Source organism: Epithele typhae (genome assembly GCF_022376455.1).
Source record: "Epithele typhae strain CBS 203.58 chromosome Unknown BXZ73scaffold_61, whole genome shotgun sequence".
In the NCBI taxonomy this organism is placed as follows: Eukaryota; Fungi; Basidiomycota; class Agaricomycetes; order Polyporales; family Epitheliaceae; genus Epithele; species Epithele typhae.
In genome coordinates this window covers 14719-35379 of record NW_025954252.1, presented here as the reverse complement: position 1 = coordinate 35379, position 20661 = coordinate 14719, and the positions used below count along the sequence as shown (strand labels likewise).

Here is a 20661-nt window from a genome sequence, read left to right as displayed (position 1 = left end):
GCTTGACGGCATTCCGACCGCACTGTGTCCACTGCAGCCGCTGCCAAGGCGAACTCGCCGGAGATGCGCGAACGCTAGTCAGGCCATCAGGCACAGAAGAGACAGCCATGGGAGAACGGTGTACGCGGGCGGTCGCACGGGGCGAGGGGGCGGACGAGTCCAACGCGCCACCGCCTAGTCTCAGAGCAGCAAGCGGGCAAGGGTTGTCTAGGCGTGAAGAGACGTGGATAGAGGGCACGAGAGAGATAATATACGTAGCACAGCAGACCATTAGGCTGGATAGAACATCTATACAACGACCAGTATTCGTATGGGCAGGCAGACACATACCGTCCCCGCTCCCCTCGAGCCCACTCAGACGCGCGGACGGAGACGAAGGGGGAGCTCATGACGCCGAGGCGGCCGGCTCCGACACCTTCTCGCCCTCCTCCGAGCTCGACTTCGGGCGTGATGCGGGGCTCGCGGCCACCCGCGGTGAGCGCGCCCACGCCGTGCGAGTGCGTGTCGTCGTGGAAGTCGTGCCCGTGGCCGAGGTCGATGCCGACGTAGTCGTACGCGAACTCGCCCATCTCGGCGTCGTCGATGCCGAGGATCTCGGCCTCCTCCGTCGCACGGAGGCGGAGGCCGGGGATGAAGTGCATGATCCAGAGGATGATCGTCTGCGCGGAGAGCGAATGGATCAGCGTCAACGTGCCTGCAAACCGCATACATGGGCACTCACGGTCATGACGAAAGAGTAAGAGAGCCCGCGACGGAGTCAGCGACCTGGTAGCCGAGCTGGATGTAGTGGTGGTCGAGCCAGCCACCGGCGATGGGCGCGAGGCCACCGTCGAAGCTAGCCACGACGCCTGTGCGAAGAGACCGGTGAGGATGTTGCCGATGATACCGCCAACGGCGTGCGACGCGAAGATGTCAAGGCAGTCGTCATAGCCAAAGACGAACTTGAGCTGCGTCGCGAAGTTGCAGAGCGTGCCGGCAAGCACGCCGAAGAGGACGGCAGCGGCTGTATGCGGGATCACTCATAAGTTGGGATGGCAAACGAAGCCACTGAGTGCACGTACGGGAGCCGACGAAACCAGATCCGGGGGTAATGGCGACGAGACCGGCGATGGCACCAGAGCAGAAGCCGACGGCGGACCACTTGCGCTCGAGACGGTAGTCCCAGAGCATCCAAGTAAGGCCACCGACGGAAGCAGCGAGGTTGGTGACAATGCAGGCCTGGACGGCGCGCATGTTGGCAGCGAGGGCCGAACCACCGTTGAACCCGAACCAACCGAACCAGAGGAAGACCGTGCCGAGGACAACGTAGGTGGTGTTGTGGGGCTTGTAGGCAAGGCGTTCAGTACCATAGCCACGGCGCTTGCCGAGGTAGATGGAGATGGCAAGGGCGGCGGTACCGGACGAGATGTGGACGGGCGTTCCGCCGGCGAAGTCGAGTCCACCGAGGAGGAAAGACCAGCCGTTGGAGTTCCAGGTCCAGCAGGCAATGGGGTCGTAGACGATGGTGGACCAAACGAAGACGAAAACCATGATGGGCCGAGGCGGCCACGCTCAGCAATGGCACCAATTGCAAGCATGGGACTGAAGGCGGGAGGAGTTGACGACGGAACGATGTGAATGATTGAAGGACGTACGTGATGGCAGCGAACATGAGCTGGAAGACGCAGAAGGCAATGGCGGGGATACGCGCGCTGCCGATCGAGGGCTGATCGAGAACGCCCTTGAGACCGAAGTACTCTGAAGATCGCCAGATCGGTTGGAAGGGAAGATGTGGTAGCAGGAGCGGAGTACTCACTGAGGTTACCGATGTATGCGTTCGCGGTGTCACTGAAGGCTAGCGAGTAACTGAAGGACTGTCAATGCCTGCGCACACGAGCGCAAAGAGCGGAAGGCTCACCCCCAAAAGAACCACTAGGAGCAGAGTGAGACGCGCGGAAAGGAGAGAAGAGATGAGGCATACCTGGAAGGAGACAACGGCGAGAGTCATCATGGATGCCCAAATCATCGACAACGCGTTTTTCCTCCGGAGCAGGCCCGAGTAGAAGAAACCGACGCCGGGGATCATGAGCCAGACCAGGGCAGTGGAGGCGAGGACCCAGGCGATGTCTCCGGCGTCGTAGAGCGCGGTAGTACCATCGGGAAGGGTGGCGATGGTGGAGCCGGCTGGAGGAGACGAGAGAGGTCAGTCGCGTGCATGGAATGCGGGGATGAGAGGGAGCGCACAGTCGTCGTAGGTGATGTTGACCATGGTGGACTCTGCTCGTGTGGGCGCACAGCTGAGCTGGTCGGTGTCGGTGGTCTGGAGGACGTCCGGGGGCGGCAGAGGAGCGTTCAGAAGGGAAGCGAGGCAAGAAGCCCATTAATTATAGGGCCCGCCCCGTCCCGCCCAGCGCCCGGCCCAGGGCTATCGGCCAATGGGAGGTGCGAAGTATATCTCTCCTCCCCTCGCCCGCCCTCCACGATCCCAATCTCGCAGATCTCCTCGCCTTCCGCCAAGCACACTCTTCCCGCCCTCCGTCGCCCCGCCAGATGCCTCCAGCGGCGGCACGGACGCCCCCAGCACGCGCGGCAGCGGCGCAGCGACCTCTGCCCGCCGCCACACCAGCAGAGAGAGGAGAAGATAAGGGTGGGCTCAAACGGCAGCTGGCGTTCTGCGTTGCAGCCGGCGGAGTGCCTGATGAGAGAACCCTTGGCCGCATCTGGAACAGCCAGATCCCCTCCCGATCCTCCGCACTCATCCCGCCCCACCTCCAGCTACAGATACTTAAGTAGTCTTGCCCATCTCGCTCTCGCCCTCTGCTAGGCCTCTGCCACCACCCAACCGCTGTCACCCGTCTGCGGCACAGTACTACGCCGCTCCCAACCTACGCCGCCGTACTCCCCACCATCTGTCATCGCGCCCGTGCCTGCCTGGTTCTAGTCTCACGGCAGAACGAATTGCTCTCCCTCCCCGTGGGTGTCTTATCCACGGAACAGGTATTTCCTCCTCCGCAACACCGCGCCCCAACGCGCCCCGCCACTCCCACAGCTGTCCTCCTCGCACTTCTCTGTCACCGAACTGAGATCCTGTCGTTCCGCCGCGCAGCGTTTTGCAAGAACTCTCGACGAAAGTCCTCCCGAGCGATCCCTGTGCAAGTCTCGTCGCGATCGGTTGTCGGGCCATCGATCGACGTCAGCGCACACCGTCATCCTCGACCCCTCTCGGCGAACAAACACGAGCTCGCGTGCCCGTTATCGCGCTCTCTCCTGTGGCGCGAAGGCCCTTCGTCGTTCGACCCCTGCGTCGGCCCTCTCAGCGCCGGTGCCCCCCAGTCAAGACTGGTTTGAGGTCAACAAATCTTCGCCGCATCGGCTACGGCTCATTGCTTCCCCACGTCACTCGACGGTCCCAGCCACGCCTCGAACTCAACGCCTCCGGCCCTCCGTGAGACGGCATCCCGAACGCGGCGTTTCACCTCTCCGCCGCCTGCTGCGCGACGCCCGCTTCCCTCTCTCTCCCTCACTTTCTCTCAGTCTCCCCGTCGACGACCCAGCGTGGCACGGACGGGGAAACCGGGTCACACGCCCCCACCACCTCCACGAGGGCACGCACTGTAACAGGCTGTCAACCACGTCCCGCTTCCGTTCCGCACGTATTGCCACAATCGCCCTCAGGCTGCCCACAATGCACCTCCCCCCCTGTCTGGCGTCTCACACGTGTGCACGTTCGACCCTCACCAGCACTGATTTTCCCCAGGTTTCGCAAGACGAACGTCATCTCCAACCCCGGCCCGGCGCCGTCCGCCCCGAACCAAAGGAGCGCCCGACTCCAGATCCTTGCTCGGTCCCGACGGGGCGCATCAATCGAGCAGTCTCACGCATCCGGGTTCCCGGCCCGGCGTCGAAACCGTGACGTTCAACGACGTCAGTATGCGGCGTCCCGCACATACGAGGCGGGGCTCGAAATGTGCGTGCAAACAGGCGCGGCGGAGCAGAGCGTAGGTTTAGCGACCCTGGCGAGTTCCACCGCGTATGTACGAGAAGCCGACGTCTCTATCGATTTGGCACCAGCTGTAATAGCCATCCAATGCATCATGCACATGGCTCGCTCCCTCCGTGCTTCACTCTCCGTGTCCCTGATACGGCGTTGCAATAATTGCATCATGAAGCATTAGACAGAGCATATAGTACGTACATGCGAAACCTCGGAGTTACAGGAATGCTGGCGCCTCGCGAGTTCCGGACTCCCACTCCGTGAGCGCAAAAAATTTGGCCAAAATCTGGTCACCTATAATGAACGACAGAGACCGACTCCCAGAGGACTGGGTGCTCGGAAGCGGGGGTTTAGTGGGTATAAGGAAGGCGAGCGGATGGTCCTCGGACTAGATGATGCACGCTGGAATGAGTCCCACACTTTGTGCGTAATAGCATTCCATCGCGGTGACTAGGCAAGAGCGGAGTTTTCTAACTTCCTCTGTTCAAGCCTATACGAAAAAGCGAGCCGGTTGTTTCATTACAACTCAGACTGTCCCGGATCCCCAAGGGGTGAAACGATGGTCTACGGTATTTGCTCCACCAAAAAAAAGGGAATGCTGGCGCCTGCAACATCCATATCCGTGCATACGAGTCTCCCTACTTCTGCATCAGCTCGTCATGTGGGCCCTCCTCTACGATCACCGAGTCGTCCATATACCTGCGCTGAACGTAAGCAGCTGCTCGCCCAAGACAACGTCAACACTGATAAGATCACATTCGCGTGCGCTTCAGACTTCCGAACCTGTGCAACGAAAACACCATCATCTTATTCCCCCGCAGCTCCCTCAGCCTCCCAGCGACGCGCTCGGCTCGTCGAACAGCGTTAACAGCCCCGCGCGCCCGCGCGCATGAACGTCCGCGCGACCGCGAGGCGCTGCATCTGCCCGCCGCTGAGCGCCGCCCCGCCTTGGCGCGCGGCCATACCCCCTGCGCTGCGCACGCCCGAGCAGTCGATCGGACGGCCGAAGAGCAAAGTCGCGCGCCGCCGAGCTCGAGCGCGGTGGGGACGCGCTCGTCGTTGCGGAAGTTCGTGGGGTCGCCGAGGGCTACGTTATCGCGTCGGATCGCACGCGACGCCGGCGAGAGAAATGCGGAAGAGGGCTGATGATGATGATGATGATGATGTCTTGCCAGGGCCCTAAGTACCTTACATAGTGCTAAGTATGTCTAATACAATCAGGGACGGCGGTTATCCCGCGTTCGGTTGTCGACATTTGGTCACGGGGCCACAGCCTGAGCTAGTAGTGGGGGGTGCAGGCCCTGCAGGCGGCCGCGTTCTGAACACCGGAGCGCGAGTCGAGGAAAGAGTCCGTAACAGAGTCCCCGAACGTCCAAAGAGCGCATCTCAAGGCCACAAACTCTCACCGTTCAACCCAACCGGGTGCTCTTCTTGGTCGCCTATGAGGGATTCACGGGCCGGCTTGAGGATGGGACGGGGCCCCAACCGGCGCTGTTGAGGCGCGCGGAGCCCTAGCCTTGCGAGGAGAGGAGGCGCCCGCACGCCCACGAGGGAGCGCGCAGGCACCTGCGGCCGCACCGAGGCGGACGCGAGGGTGGAGGAGCCCCAGCCATGAGGCCAGGGCGTGGTGGTGGTGCCGCAGGCGCTAGGCCGTGCGGGTGCCCGCGGGGTGCAGGCTGGGGTGACCGAGAAGAGCCCAGGCCGTGGAGCCCAGGCGGAGGGTGGGAGGCCGCATGCGAGGGAAGTCGTGCGGTGAGGGTGGGGGCAGCTCTTGGTGGGCGGCGAGCGGCGACGCGGGGGGCCAGCGTGCGCCCGGCGGAAGGCCAAGAGGGGGTGGTGGAGAGCCCGGGTGGGCGAGCGAGGACGGCGTAGGCGACCTGGCGTGGTGTGGTGGCAGGAGCTCACTGGGAGCCCCGGATGAGCGAGAGGATGGGCCCGTCGAGGGCCCGGTGGTGCGGTGTCGGCTGAGGCAAGGGCCGACGTCGGGACCACCACCGTCGGGAAAGGACAGTGGGGGGAGGGCGATAGGCAGTCCGGGGGAATGCGATGGGGAGGGGGTGTACCTGGTCTGCAGTGAATGGGGCGAGATGGTGGTGGTCGAGGGGAGAGAGAGGCCTGATGCGGAAGAGGGCGTCGCCGTCGACGGTGCGGGTGTCGATCGTAGTTTGGAGCTAGACAGTGTGGCACTGGGTCGGCTCATCCGCGTCTTGATACGCTTGTGATGAAGGAGACGGTGTGCGGATGCGTGGATGGGAAGGTGCGCTTGATGCAGGAGTCAGCAATGGCATTGGAAGGCTGGAGAGAGGAGGGACGTACGATGTGTATGAGCGGCCCAGAGCTGAGTGCGCGAATGGAGTGCAACCCAAGCGGGCTCACCATAGGGCGGCGGCGGGAATGAGGGAGTGGAGGACCTCGGCGGTGAGGATGATCCGGCAGCTCCGGATGGCGATGTGCACGAGGTATGGCAGGCACTCGTCCGCCTCAATCGTCCTCTCGAGCCATGACGAGCCGGGGACGTGGTCGAGCGCGGGGCTCGTCTCCTCGCACAGATCTCAGATGCCGATGCGGGTGTGCTTGACGCGGGTGGTGTCTGCGGGTCGAGGAGGCCCTCGCGGTTGCTGCGCGGGCGGCCCAGCGACGACCTCTTGCCATCCTGCGCGGGGGAGGAGACAAAAGAGCAGAGGAGTGGGGGCGCGCGAGGGCGTCGTGGCAGAAGAAAAGCAGGCCGGCCGGAGCAGGACAGATGCGGCAACCTCACATCCCCGCCTGCCTGCCCTATTGGGGAACTGAAGTACTGACCGTCGCGCACACGGTGTTCAATTGCTGAGAACCTATGCGGCAAACGAGATGTGTTGTTGTCAGACACATTTGAAGTAGAGGCAGCATCATCCAATTCACAGTTGCGAAGGTGATCTCGTATGGGCAGAGTGGCGTACATCAGGAAAAAAACGAGAGAGCAGTTCGAGTGCGGCGGGACAAGTCCCCTTCTCTCGGATCTTGTCATTCATACTTTCCATCTGTGCGGTGACTTCTCACTGCTTCAATAGACCTGTGTCTTTCGTACATAGTATATTACAGTACACACTATATGTGCTCGTGCGGCCACTTGTCGGACGGCGGGGCGTCTACAGGACAGTGCGGGAGTCGGCGTGCTGCCGTGCTTATCTAAGTAGCGTTCCGGGATCGCCTCCGGTAGAGGAGGTGATTGAACTGCCCTCTCTCTCTCTCTCTCTCTCGAGGCGCGCGAGCTTGGCAGGGCGCCTCGCGTGCGCTCAGGAGGCACAGCCGCCAGCTCGGCGAGCACTCCACCTCCTCCACCACAGGAGCCTGTTGCCCCACCCTTCGAATCCGCGGTTCTTGACCTCAACTCCTCACGACAAAAATGAGGGGTTGATTCTTACCAGCTGGAAATCATCGGGCCAGACGGGTCAACCACAGATTTACGTGACATCTACAAGAACAGTATGCAGACCATCCATCGTGCTATGCAAGAGCTTCGGTTTGAGGAGATGAAGGAGAGGTTCTTCCCCGGCCCTGATCCTCCCGAAAATATCGAGAGCGAGTTCGACTACATGCACATCAGTTGGCTCGCCACCCCGAAATCAGAGCAGGAAGTCAACGTTCAAATTGTATGTTCGCCACCGCGGCGTCCTTCCCTTCATACACTAAACCACATTTTCAGGCCAAAATTGCGTCATCGGTTTTCAGGGAAGCCGTGAAGGAGCGTGCCCCAGGCCTGGTACCACTTGTGGCCTTGGATACCTCGACGAAGTTCTTGCCAGACGGCAAAGGTCCGAGGGCCGTGTATCAGCGCACCTGTCCCGATGTCTCAATCTACTTCAACGACAAACGCACTCGTGAGCTGCTTGTAGCCGACACTGACAAACGTGGCGACTCGATCTCGGACATCGAAGGAGACGAGATGGAACCGGTGGCAGAGGAAGAAGATGACGACGAAGACGACGACGACAACAATGAAGACAACAATGAAGACGACGAAGACGAAGACAACAACAGCAGCAGCAACAGCAACAGCAACAGCAACAGCGAAGAAAGTGACGAAGAACTCTCAGAGGACGGTGCCAATGCGTCCGAAGAACGTGGTGTTGTGCCTGAAGAACTTCGTGACGAGGAGTATCATGCCATTAGACCCGAAGACTACGCCACGCCGGACCGGCGTGATGGTGTCGTTCCCGTCGCACCTTTGACCCGTGCTCAGGCCATGAAAGGCTTCGACGGTAGGACATCCTATGCCGATATCATCATTCCTGTAGAAGTCAAGATCAACTCGACGAAGTCGGCGTTCAAGTTCGACCTGTCTGAATCTCCTGGGGCGAAATCCCCGACACTACCGCGGGCGGTGACCAAAAAGCGCGCCAAGAATGCTTCAGATTCCGAAGAAGAGCACGGTGTGGTGGCGGTAGGACTGGCGCCATCTTCTGGTCAGATGGATTCCCTGGGCCAGATCACCGAATACTGCGCCGCCATTCTAGGACGACAACATCGCACCCATCTCTTTGCGGTGTATGTGCTTCGCAACCAGGCCCGTATCCTCGTCGTCACACGTGGTGGCAGCTTCCTCTCAGCCGCTTTCAGATACGGCACGGTAGAAGACAAGACCCTGCACCGCTTCTTCTGGCGTGTAGCCCATATGTCTAGAGAGGCCCTCGGCTTTGATCCATCCGTAGTTCGGGCCACAAGCACTGATGAAGAGAAGCTGCTCAACTTCGCTAAACGTACTATGAACTCGGGCGATCCTCGACGAGCTCTCCTTCTGCACACACTCGGTCGCAACCCGAGGGCGCGCGTCCAGCCGTACGAGGCCACCATCACGCAGTGGCCATTACATCGCACGACAATCGGAGGCAACGCGTTTGTGATTGGACGCCCCGTTGTTCAGACCTCCGCACTTTACGGACCCGCACCTCGCGTTTTTCATGCTTTCCGCTTGGTCGAGTCCGCACAACAATATGCGCAACATGATCCAGTCACATTACGCCGTCTGTATTCGCCACCCGGGAAACAACGTCTACCACGGTGTACGGCAGAAGTTCACGAACATGCGCCTAGGTGCCAGCGACCCCTGGGTCTACCCTGTCGACAATACAGACATGGACGCCGTACTCGAGAATATCGCCAAGCTCACTTACGACCACTTGTCTCCGATCGATTTGAAGATATACAAGCGCATCTACACGAAGGCCACTGATGTGCCTGTCGAACCTCTAGAGGAGCCAGGCCCGCTCGCAGAATACGAACCATTGAGGAAGATCTTCGAGCGCTATTCAGACAAGAAGAACTGGAAAAAGAAGAACTGGAAGAAGACTACCGACTTGTTCACGAGGGCGCGACTCATCACCATGCACGAGAACAACTACGTGAGTTGTGTCGTCCACGCACCGGAAGAGAAGCCTTCCAACAAGTCGGGGCCAGCGAAGAAGAAGCAGAAGAGAGCGTAATACCACGAGTGGGATGAGCTTTGTATAGAACTGAATGCGTGTAGTTGGTTTTACTATCGGGAAAACTTGGCTCGGAAACTCTCCACTTGTTTGCGGAATCATTGTGCATAGTACGGATTGATACTATATAAAACAAGCTGTGCCGTGAACACAGGGTAGTTTGCGTGCAACTCCAGTAGGTACAACACTGATCGCCCTCCCACTCTAGTCAGGGACGAAGGCGTGGCGGAGAGCATGGCACAGGGACCCTAGGGGACCACGGAGAGTGCGTGACAGGAATCTGACTCACGGTATTACAATCTGCGCCTTTTTGAAGAAGTCGCAAGCCTCCTTGTCCGCCGCGCCATCATCGGAACTCCAGTTCCGGACGTCCGCATGGTGTCGGAAGACGGCCTTGAGCGGCCCGTGGGTTGCCAGCGGCCTCGCTTCCTGGAGATGTTGGAGCGGAATCGTGGATTGGTCGGAGGGCGCACCGTACGTCGTACATCACACCGTACTCGTTCAAGGAGACCTGAGCATGATGCTTGTAGCCGATCCCAGAGTTTTGTTGGTATGGACTCGGACCCATGATCTCCGCCGTTCGAAGCCGTCGAACTTGTCTGATCCGCCCCCGTAGACTTCGTCGTCTGCGAGATCATGGGATGGGCCGAAAACTTCTTCGACTTTGGTTCGTAGACGATCAAGGGAGGTCATACCGTCCGTGAGGCGTGTGGTCGAACCGTAAAACTAGGTAGCAGAGGACGTGTATGAACGACTCGATGTCGTCCGATAGATGGCTGGAAATGAGATATTAGCATATGTTTGAATGGTCGGATGCCCGACGAGGTACGTCTCGCCGGTTATCTCCATGTGGTGAAGGGGTGATCGCTTACTGACCTTCCGGGACCATCTAGGCATCTTGGACTTATGGAATAAAAGGTGGCGGAGCAGAGTGCGTGGAGGATCGGCAGTCGGCAATACCTTGGCATAGGCGAGCAGTCGCTTCTCGTCTTCGCTGGTCGCCGGTCGCTGGTCGCCGAAACAACTGGCTCCCGGTCGAAACCGAGAGTGACCTGGGAGATGTGCGCGACGCGCCAGAAGAAATGAAGCATTCGGTTTTCGCGTGTGCCGTAGAGGAAAGGGTAGTGATGAGAAACTCTCGGCGATCAACGAGGAGGAGTTGGGCCTCGTTGCAGAAGATGTAGACTGCGAGGAGGAGAGTACGCGGACGTATATATGTTTCAGAAGACGGGAGAGAGTGCAGACACGATGAGCACGTACAATCTCGACTTTCGCCTCTTGTTCCTTGCACACGCCACAGAGGCCAGTCGGGGCTGTATAGTAGAACTTGTCTCTGTCGTGCGATGCCGTCGGAGGGATCGTTGCCGGGAACGAACCTCTGCCAGGGCTCCTCGAACGGATGCGATAGTCTACAGCGCACTGATGGCGAAAGGTAATGTTGATGGTACAACTCGCATGGGCTCACATGCGCAACTTCTTCTCCATGTCAGCTTAGATACCCAGTGACTGGCTCATCTCCTCTGCCAAGGCAATTGTCGATCAGACAAGATGTAGATAAGGTGTAGCAATGGACTCACCTGGTGTCATGAAGCCGGTGCATTCGAGCGTCTCGTCGCGGCCCATGAGGATGTTGAGGTGGAGGTTGGATTGGGGGAATATGGGCATATGGGCATTCTAGGAAGGGAGCGTTGAAGCGAGGGTGGACAGAGACAAAATCGAAAGAACAAACCTGGCTCACAATCTTGCGCTCCATGAGGAGGCGCGTGAAGACCGAAGATCTGGCGCTGCATCTGAAGCTTGAGGTTGTCTGACAATATCCTGGGTCACCTCCCACTGAGAGAAGCTGAGCGAAGAGCACGACAGGAGCAGTGAAGTAGAACGCACGTTCGCAAGACCGTCCTTGACATTACTTGTGGCATGAACCTCCGCGGCGAGACTCCGGGGACCGTACTTGAGAGTGCCGTGAAGAACGAAGTTGTTGGAGGTGTCCTGCACGGAAGCATACGCCGTGCTCAGGGACTAAGCGGAGGTCTATAACGAGGTGAGATGACACCTCTGCGAAGTATGACTTCAAGTGCTCGCCACGGCGAATGAGGAGGAAAAAAGAGGAGAGTAGCGAACACCGTGTGCGCGAAGCGTCAGTCCCCCCAATGCGGGCGGGCGGGGATGTGAGGCTGTCGTGTCTGTCCTGCTCCGCCCCGCCTGCTTTTCTTCTGCCACGACGCCCTCGCACACCCCCACTCCTCTGCTCTTTTTTCTCCTCCCCCGCGCAGGATGGCAAGAGGTTGTCGCTGGGGTCGCTCGCGCAGCCAACCGCGAGAGCCTCCTCAACCCCGCAGACACCACCCGCGTCAAGCACACCCGCATCGGCATCTGAGATCTGTACGAGGAGACGAACCCCGCGCTCGACCACGTCCCCGGCTCGTCATGGCTCGAGAAGACGGTTGAGGCGGACGAGTGCCTGCCGTACCTCGTGCGCATCGCCATCCGGAGCTGCTGGACCATCCTCATCTCGTATGCCACTGCCGAGGTCCTCCACTCCCTCATTCCCGCCGCCGCCCTATGGTGAGCCCGCTTGGGTTGCACTCCATTCGCGCACTCAGCTCTGGGCAGCTCATACACATCGTACGTCCCTCCTCTCTCCAGCCTTCCGATGCCATTGCCGACTCCTGCATCAAGCGCACCTTCCCATCCACGCATCCGCACACCGTCTCCTGTGTATCAAGACGCAGATGAGCCGACCCAGTGCTTCACTGTCTAGCTCCAAACTACGATCGACACCCGCACCGTCGACGGCGACGCCCTCTTCCGCATTTCTCTCGCCGGCCGTCGCCCGCCGCGTCCTCAGCCCCAGATCCGCGATAACGTAGCCCTCGGCGACCCCACGAACTTCCGCAACGACGATCGCGTCCCTACCGCGCTAGAGCTCCGCGGCGCGCGACTGCTTCGCGGGCATGCCTTAGGGCGCGACTTTGCTCTTCGGCCGTCCGATCGACTGCTCGGGCGTGCGCAGCGCAGGGGGTATGGCGGCGCGCCAGGGCGGGGCGGCGCTCAGCGGCGGGCAGATGCAGCACCTCGCGGTCGCGCGGACGTTCATGCGCGCGGTCGTCGCCGAGGATGGGCGCGGGCGCGCGGGGGGCTGTTAACGCTGTTGGACGAGCCGAGCGCGTCGCCGGACCCGACGGCGGAGCATGGTGCGTGACTCTTGTATGTCAGAAGGATGGAAGCGGGGCTGACGTTGAGGTTCCGCAGATCTGTTCGGGAGGCTGAGGGAGCTGCGGGGGAACAAGACGTCGCACAGGTTCGGACGTCTGAAGCGCACGCGGATCTGATCTTGTCAGTATTGATGTTGTCTTGGGCGAGCAGCTGCTTACGTTCAGCGCAGGTATATGAACGACTCGGTGATCGTGGAGGAGGGCACACATGACGAGCCGATGCAGAAGCGGGGAGCCTTGTATGCAGAAGCAGGGAGACTCGTATGCGCGGATATGGATGTTGCAGGCGCAAGAACTTCTGCAATGCTCAACGAGCGCTTGCCAACAGAAACTTAAACCAATGCACATACATACAACAGTCCTTGTATGCGGCTCGAACTACTAACGGACACGCACCGACTGAACTCCACCTCATCCCCGCCAGCTACCCTCGCAATTCGCGCACCGCTGCTCAAAACATGAAACGTCCCGATCCGCTCACAGGTACCGCCGGCTCTCGGCGGAGCGGATCGTCTTCACGAGCCTCGCGGAACATCTCTCGAATGGAAGCGATCAAGACACCGGTGCGGTTGGGCCCCAGCTGGTCAGAACGTTCGCCCCCGAAGAGCTCGGCCGTATGCGTGTTCCGGGAGGGCTCACGGGGTGGATCTGATCGCCGATCGAGCCCAGTGAGACCGACCGATTGAGCTGCTTTGTGGCTGTGAAGCACGTTCACCGCAAGCGTAGCGCTTGCCCCCACCCCTTGCACGATCCATGGACTCGTGCGACCTTTGTTCGCGGTCTGTACGGCTCGAATGAGCGCGTTTTCAGGGCCCACACCTCTCGAGCGAGTATCCCGTTTACTCTTCAAGGCTATTCGCCAGTCGACGACCGCCACGCGAGCCTCGACGCATCGTAGTACACTCCATTCACGACGGTGTCGACCGCTAATTTGGTTTGACCCCCCACTTCCACGAAAGCTTTCCGACCTCGCCCTCATCCCGCATAGTCCTCCGTGTCGGCATTGATCCATTTATGGGAGCACCCGGCGAATCGCCACGCGCAGAATGGGACCAAGGACCTCTTGTCTCTGCATGGAGTCGCGAGGGTGGATGTCGGAGTGAGCAGAGAAAAATAACCATGCCCTAGAGCAGCATTTTTACGGGCATCGTCGAATGCGCGGCATCCACGCACACTCCACGCCCAGCGCAGGGGAGTACACGAGATACTGCGCGCTCAGTAGAACTCGACAAACCCGATCGATCTTCAGCGGGCGAGCGACAGCAGCAAACGCGTGTATTCGACTACAATATGGCAGTAAGATAGTAGCGGCGGCGTGGCGCACGCCCAAAACGAACGGTCACCAGTACTATTTTCGGCGGTGGCTGGCGCACCACCCAATGTACTCCTGCACGCGGCACGCGCGGCCGGCTCGCTCGGAGCCTCCAAAGCTCCAAGGCAGCAGACGCGGACTCAGGCGGGCCCAGGCTCGGCACTGCGCGAGCTCTCCGCCCGTCCGTGCCGCAAGGTATATACAGACACGCACATCCGTGCAGTCCGGAGATCGCAGCGGGGACCGTGCAGCTGGCTACCGCTAACCGTCCGCGCCCCCGCGCCGCCCCGCAGAGTCCCTGCTGATCCGCCACGACGGCGGCGCGAACCACGGCGGCCGGCTCTCCCCCGGGCTGCCCGGGCCCGCGCGGACGCCCGGGCCCGGCGGCGGCGCGTCGACGACGACCTCCTCCGTCACCTGCACGACCATCTGCGCGGGGAGCGAGCGCGTCTGGAGCGCGTCGACCTCGCGCTCGAGCCGCCGCTCCGCGCGCGACTTGGCGGCGGTCGGGGGCCGCGCCTTGGAGAGGCGCGCCTTGCGCGGCGGGGAGAACGTGAGCGACGACGCGTCCGAGGACGCGGACGTCTGGCGGTGGAGCGTCGAGGCCCCGGTGCCGGCGCTGCTCGGGCGGAGGCCGCCGTCGGCCGAGTGCGTGTGCGCGTGCGCGCGCGGCGGGAAGAGCGGCGCGGCGGAGTGCGGGGTGTGCGGCGGGGAGGAGACGGGGGGATACGAGTGCGGGGAGCGCGGGGAGGCCGCGGTCGCGGGCACGGTCTCGTACGCGTCCTTGTCGTCGTGCGGGTGGATCTGCGAGGACGTGTCGTCGTCCGCCGGGCCGTAGTGGTCGTCGTCGTCCGAGGCGCGCTCGAAGGTCATCACCGGGGCACCGAGGTTGCCGACCATGAGGGTGTCGAACGCCTCCCATCCGGTCTCGATCTCGCTACGAGTGGCGGGCTGTATCACGCGTTTGGAGTAGATGGTGGACCGATCGGCCTCGGAGAGGCGGTAGTGATCGCCGGAGACGTGCGAGGCGATAACGGGACCGCGCCTGAGCACTTCTGATCGGAGGTTGAGCATGAGTCGGGAGACCATGAGACTCGTGATCCTGACAGGGTGAAGATGAGCAGAAGGGAGATAAGCGGCAGATGGAATGCATACAGAGTACTGAAGGAAGCATTGATGACTTTGAGATCGGGCTGTCAGATTCGGTTGAGCACAGCGATCATACCCACCAAAGGCAGCAAACAGATGTACCGTAGCAAGCTGGAAAAATAAGCACGTTTCCATCAGTATTCTCTTCACCCGAAGTAAAGGACATTATAGAGACGTACCACGAAGATCAACACGGTGACCAGATTGCTCACAAAGATGGCAGCAAAGTACATAACACCTATGGCGGCCGCATCAGCATCACGATCGCCGAAGGTCCTTGGTTTGCGCTGCGGCCAGATCCATCGCAGTTGAGACAACCCAGTCGCTCAATGCAGAAAGCCATATGGGACGCCAAGACGACACTGCTGCGCAGAGCAACAAAGTAAACCACACTCACCATCGCGCATGATGACCGTGATAAGCGATTGCGCCTCTCCGATCATGGTGCGCCTGTAGAGCTGGATCGTGCGATACAGCGTCGCGAAGAACACACACGAGTCTGAGAGCGTGGAGAGGGTTTCATGTGCCGTGCGAGTACCATGGGAAGAAACGGCCGAGGGGCTTGTAAGCGTACTTCCATACGAAGATAGAGCGCGAGAAGACGCACCAAAGACTAGTTCAGCGACCCAGGTGTAAATAAGCCTATCGCCTCTGTGGGAGCACACCGAGACATGTGAGCACGAGTAGAGACGGGAGCGTCGATCTCGCGGCGGCCGATTCAAGGTGCGCCGGGAACGGTTGCAGGGGAAGGGGGCACGGCAAGACTCACGGCGCCGATTTCCCAGTGAGGATGCATCCGACAAATCCTAGCGCACAAAAAAATCAGCCGCCATGGAAGGGTTGGATGCGGAGTCAACGAGACTCACCTGGTGGAAGCTGGAGCATGGTGCCATCGGTGAAAGCCCACTGTGACAGCGAACCGTTATGGCGTCAGCAACGGAACGCGACCAAACAAGTGCCGTGACTTCAACGGAAAGGAAGACATACGATCTTAATGGCTAGCTCTGTCGCTAGGAGCATCGTGAAGCTGTATAGCACGACCTTGCTCTTGGAGTATATGGAGTATAACCGTAGAATAAAGATGACTGTCAAATACAGTCAACAACGTAGAAAATGGAAGGGATTGGCCACAACGTACTTCCGATGGTAGCTGAGATAAAAATCTTCAGCACCTCGGGGTAAAGTATATAGCGTTCGCATGCAGGCTTGCCCCAGTCGGGATCCTGGAACGCTATGTTGAAACCCATATCAGTCAACAAACGCCGGTGACGGTTGATTCCGACGGCGGCGGCTACGCACAGACGATGATCACGATGTAACCAAGAGGAGAAAGGTAGCGGTTCTAACGGAGTATGGGGTCAGCGCGTCGTGCGCAGCACAAAGTCGAGGGAGCGGTCACTCACGAGAAACCACAAGACCGTGGCCCCTGTGAACCGCTGCTTCCATATCTTCTCCACTTCGTCTCCGAACGTGATTGCAATGTCGTAAAACAGCATGACTGGGAGGCATGGAAGGCGCCGTTAGTCGACGGCTCCACCGAGACTATAGATGGATCCGACGCACCACACGACGCGAGTGAATACATCTTCGCGGCGAGCCTGCAGAGGTGTCCATGTCGGTCCCAGTCAGCACACGACATCCCCGTCGAGGCAAGCGAGGACCCTAGCAGTGCGCGGGGAGGAGCCGCATGGCTCGGGGAGAGCGGGTGCACTTACAGATGGTCTGCAGCCGTGGCGAACTGCTCCGGGGTCATCTTGGCGGTATGAGGGTCACGCGCGTCGGGCACGCCTGGGGAGGCGGGCTTGGGGGAGACGGCGGACGGCGAGGAGAGCGGGCGGCGTCAGGTGGAGGGATGGGTATAAATGAACGGGAGGGAAGACGGCCGCGGGATGGACGGAGGAGAAGAGGAAGGGGAAGAGCGAAAGGTCCGCGACACTTCGCGGGAAAATAGTGGACGATTCGCGCATCGCCGAGCGATCTGAAAACGAGCCCGGGGCGCGGGCGCACGTGTGGATGCAGTGGGAGGCTGGCGTCGGTTTGAGACCAATGGGAGGTGCTTCGCGACGACACGGCGCCCGCTAAGCCTTGTCGAAGCTGGCACATCTTCGAAGGGTGTCACTGACGCTGTACCGCCGCGGCCATGATTGATTGACGCACCCTTGCATGACGTTCGAGGAGCCTCTGCGTTTGTGCGGCCTTTGCGGCCCGCGCTTCGACATAGATATGTTGTGAAACTCCCTTCGCGCCTTCGAGCCTTCGTTCATGTCCGCCTAACAGCGCTGTGATAGACGGTAGCCGGCACCTGTGTACCAATCAATGTATCAATTTAGCAATTACGATTCCAGGTCGTAGTAGAGACCAGGTCACCGGCTGATCTCGCGGGTGTTGCTCCCAGCGCTCCATCCCGGCACCGGCGCGGTTCCACATCCACCGATCTGTCAATTCTGCCCTCTTGCCGCCACTCCACCCGACACACGGTGAGTTACATGTTACGCCACGGACAGGAGCTTGGGAGCAACGCAACAAACCACTTCAGTCTTCCCAAAACATGTGTCGGCCCCACTCCCCCGCGACACGTCAGCAACTTTTGATCGCCAGCGGCGCATGCCCTTCGCGTGTGACTCGTGCCAGGCACCGTAGTAACAGCGCGCACACCCAGTACGTGAACCTGCTCGACAACCCCACTCGTTGCAGCCCTTTGCAGCCGCGCTACGACGACGAACAGATATCCATGCGTGCGAGGGGTGGTCGATCAGGCACCCCACGGTGTGCTCGCCGCTCGGGGCCGTCTTGAGGTCATCCTTCATTGCATCACGAACAGACGCGTCGCGCAGCACTGGACCTAATTGGAGGATTAGACACCGGAGTCTATCAAGAATCGAAAGTCCAACGCACTAGACAATGCCCCTCATGATACCCGATTCTGGGCTTAGTCGCCGAGTGATATGTTCTTGGTTCCTTATGAAGCCTCTATAGGTCTCCTGCGCCGAACAACAATGGGTGGGCCTATGCCGACCACCGCCGTTCTCGAGGGGCAAGTTTTTTGAATGAATAGAAGATCCCGGAGATTGAACGACAATCCGGCCCTTGCAGCAGTCGTGGGCCTTATGTATACCTGCTCCGAGCGCGTTATGAGTTCTTCTACGTTTTGATCTGCCTTTGCCGGCGCGCACTGCGGATATGTCAACACTAGAGGCACGTACCTCTCGCGTCCCTTCCACATTTTGTTCACTCGCCTATCACGTGTGTGCATCCATCTTGCCCAATCCATACTTCATGAAACTTCCCTGCCGGAACATCAATCCTTGCGCCAGGCCCAATTTCTCCTTTTTGCTGCGGTCGTCTTCGGGGTAACGAACCGTGAAGCTACCCGACAGAATGAGGTGCGTCGTCAAGCCGTCGTGACGGTGCGGCGGGTAATGCGTGTTCCTGCAGACACGGGAGCGCAGTTAGCATCACCGAAAAGCCACTATAATCGCGGAAAAGGCTAAGCGGGTTCTGCGCATCTCAACAACGCGGCGGCCCCCGCGTCAAAACATGGTGGAAGCGACGGCTCTCTAGCTTTCCGGTCGAATGCACAGCGCGAAGGACTCAGGAAACAGAGAGGGGCGACACCAGACAAGTACCACGGGGGTCGGTCCATGTGTAAACTGTGGAAAAGCCCCACGAACGCACTTGCGGCTCTGCGTCTTGGCGGGAAATGAACAGTCCATGAGTAGGTGATGGGCAGCTAGGGTCGATGAGTGACAATGACAGATGTCGTGAGACGATGAGCCGGTGATTGGAGGATTTACGCGTACGTGTGAGCTCCACAACGCGTGGGCTGCTGTCTCGACTAGGTATGGGCTCGGGAGCTCCTAAAGTGGAGGCCCCGAATTCCGGAGGCTGCGAACCATTTGGTCATTTGACGAACATCGGCTTCAAAGCTTCGACGGTGCAGCAATTTGAAGGCCTACTTGCTGTCATGTATGCTACCAGTAACCGGTTGGAGCCCAGTACTTGGTGGCGCAAGTCCGAAGTCTTTTGTCGATCGCGACCGCGTAAGCATTTCGGAGAAATCAGCAAGCAGCTTGGGACAAGACAAGCATAGAGATCAAGTGAAGCAAGTCCGTGAGCGAAGGTAGCTTGCATTGTGCAACAAGGCGTGAGCGGCCGGCGCACAGTCGCCACAGGGCCTATGTCACCCTGTCACCCCTGGGTACTCGGTCACACATTCCGCCGCAAGACTGCAAGCGTGTACAAGCATATGTACATCTCACACTTGCCACCATCTTGCCACGCAATTCCCCAACATCATTGGTCTTCCTGGCAGAAAGTCAAACAACGCAGTCAACTTCTTGCCTACACGAACGTCAATGCTGCTTTCATTTGTCCCACTGATGTGTACAGTATCGCAACGCATGTGCAAATCTCCCGCCCATGCTAAGACGGTTTCCCTTGTGACCAACACCTCTCTCAAATCCGAGCGTACGTCCGTCGCCTCGGACGAACGTTTCGGCGTCTCCGCCGGCTCTTCCATGCCCTTCTCTCGGTGAGTGTCCGCACCGGTATTCATAGGGCTAGGCGTGCGGAAGCTTTTCGGAGGTTTTGCTCTGCGGAACAGGAGGAAGAGAAGGCCGGATGGAGTGCGGCCGGGCCATATCACATCTTCAACCAGGAGAATACAGAGCGCGGCTCGAGAAGCGGTACGAAATGGCTTGGCTTGTGAGCGCGGTTACGCTGGCTCCTCACAGCTTCGGATCGTTCATTGTGCGGTCCACATACTCAAAGGTCCGGAGTCAAGTCATCTAATGTCGCCTTACCTCCCTCACGTTCCTCGCGACGCACATTCCAAAATCCCAATTCTGCCGATGATCCTCGTCTATTATTCATGCACCTTGGGTCGCTCTTTCCTTCGAGAAAACCCAGCGCCGCTTTTGCTGTTCATGCGTGCCGTGCAGCCTGGTCATTTCCAATGCCACCAGACTGAGGATTTCCGTCGCTTCCGGTCTAATCCTGGAACGCCACTGCCAGGGGACGCCACGCGCAATTCGGACAGGTGATGTATTCGTCGCCAGCCGGACTTTCAAGAGAGCGTTCGCGGACGCCCTACTTCGATGCTAGTGTGGTCAACATACTGGACGAGAGGTTCACACTGGTCTGCTGATGCTCCCCCGTTTCCGGCTTTTCGAGGGGGTGACAAGCTTGGCTCTTGGGTAGGTAGGCCTGGCATACTCAGTGTAGGCTGCGGTGCGGGTACTTATTACGCGGTCATAAGTCTGCTTCTGCTATTCGGTATCCCATGCCACCGTCGATCCTCCGCATCCCACTCGGACGGTGAAATTCGTTCTGGAGCGCTCTGAGTCAAAGGAGGTTCGCAAGGTGCGTCAAGCGACTTCGTCCTTGTGCGTATGCTCGACCAAATTTTGCCGATTTCGGAAAGAAGATACAGAAGATACCATACAAACTTGCGGGATAAAGCGGAGGATGTACGGAGTTCAGATCCTCGCCTGTCACTTGTCCGTCCAGGGTAGAGTATCTACGTTTGCGCATCATGGCGAAGGTACGAGCGAT

The 20661-nt window shown here is 59.6% G+C and overlaps 6 protein-coding genes across 6 annotated transcripts; 2 read left to right on the top strand and 4 right to left on the bottom strand.

Annotated features, from left to right (window-relative positions):
- Positions 1-270: 270 nt before the first annotated feature.
- On the bottom strand, positions 271-2248 carry BXZ73DRAFT_105108 (ammonium transporter; the record flags this gene model as incomplete). The annotated part of the gene is made up of 10 exons (XM_048016138.1): positions 271-288; positions 369-659; positions 766-848; positions 887-1003; positions 1062-1550; positions 1606-1737; positions 1796-1845; positions 1898-1911; positions 1961-2163; positions 2224-2248. The coding sequence occupies 10 exons, from the start codon at positions 2246-2248 to the stop codon at positions 271-273; spliced, it is 1422 nt and encodes a 473-aa protein (XP_047874002.1).
- A 3370-nt stretch (positions 2249-5618) lies between these two features.
- On the bottom strand, positions 5619-6911 carry BXZ73DRAFT_105107 (uncharacterized protein; the record flags this gene model as incomplete). Its single annotated transcript, XM_048016137.1, has 4 exons — positions 5619-5877; positions 6350-6513; positions 6773-6804; positions 6872-6911. 4 exons carry the CDS (start codon positions 6909-6911, stop codon positions 5619-5621), a joined length of 495 nt encoding a protein of 164 aa, XP_047874001.1.
- Positions 6912-7437: 526 nt separating this feature from the next.
- Positions 7438-9432, top strand: BXZ73DRAFT_80488 (uncharacterized protein; the record flags this gene model as incomplete). The annotated part of the gene is made up of 3 exons (XM_048023296.1): positions 7438-7602; positions 7656-8845; positions 8874-9432. 3 exons carry the CDS (start codon positions 7438-7440, stop codon positions 9430-9432), a joined length of 1914 nt encoding a protein of 637 aa, XP_047874000.1.
- Positions 9433-10923: 1491 nt separating this feature from the next.
- Positions 10924-11185, bottom strand: BXZ73DRAFT_105105 (uncharacterized protein; the record flags this gene model as incomplete). Its single annotated transcript, XM_048016136.1, has 3 exons — positions 10924-10952; positions 11010-11106; positions 11162-11185. The coding sequence occupies 3 exons, from the start codon at positions 11183-11185 to the stop codon at positions 10924-10926; spliced, it is 150 nt and encodes a 49-aa protein (XP_047873999.1).
- Positions 11186-11349: 164 nt separating this feature from the next.
- On the top strand, positions 11350-13299 carry BXZ73DRAFT_80487 (uncharacterized protein; the record flags this gene model as incomplete). Its single annotated transcript, XM_048023295.1, has 7 exons — positions 11350-11461; positions 11811-11997; positions 12036-12057; positions 12194-12626; positions 12685-12733; positions 12818-12886; positions 13131-13299. The coding sequence occupies 7 exons, from the start codon at positions 11350-11352 to the stop codon at positions 13297-13299; spliced, it is 1041 nt and encodes a 346-aa protein (XP_047873998.1).
- Positions 13300-14220: 921 nt separating this feature from the next.
- Positions 14221-16861, bottom strand: BXZ73DRAFT_105103 (uncharacterized protein; the record flags this gene model as incomplete). Its single annotated transcript, XM_048016135.1, has 14 exons — positions 14221-15061; positions 15115-15152; positions 15211-15219; positions 15288-15346; positions 15506-15607; positions 15716-15759; positions 15878-15914; positions 15975-16014; positions 16096-16193; positions 16247-16339; positions 16408-16450; positions 16512-16606; positions 16672-16706; positions 16824-16861. 14 exons carry the CDS (start codon positions 16859-16861, stop codon positions 14221-14223), a joined length of 1572 nt encoding a protein of 523 aa, XP_047873997.1.
- Positions 16862-20661: the final 3800 nt, after the last annotated feature.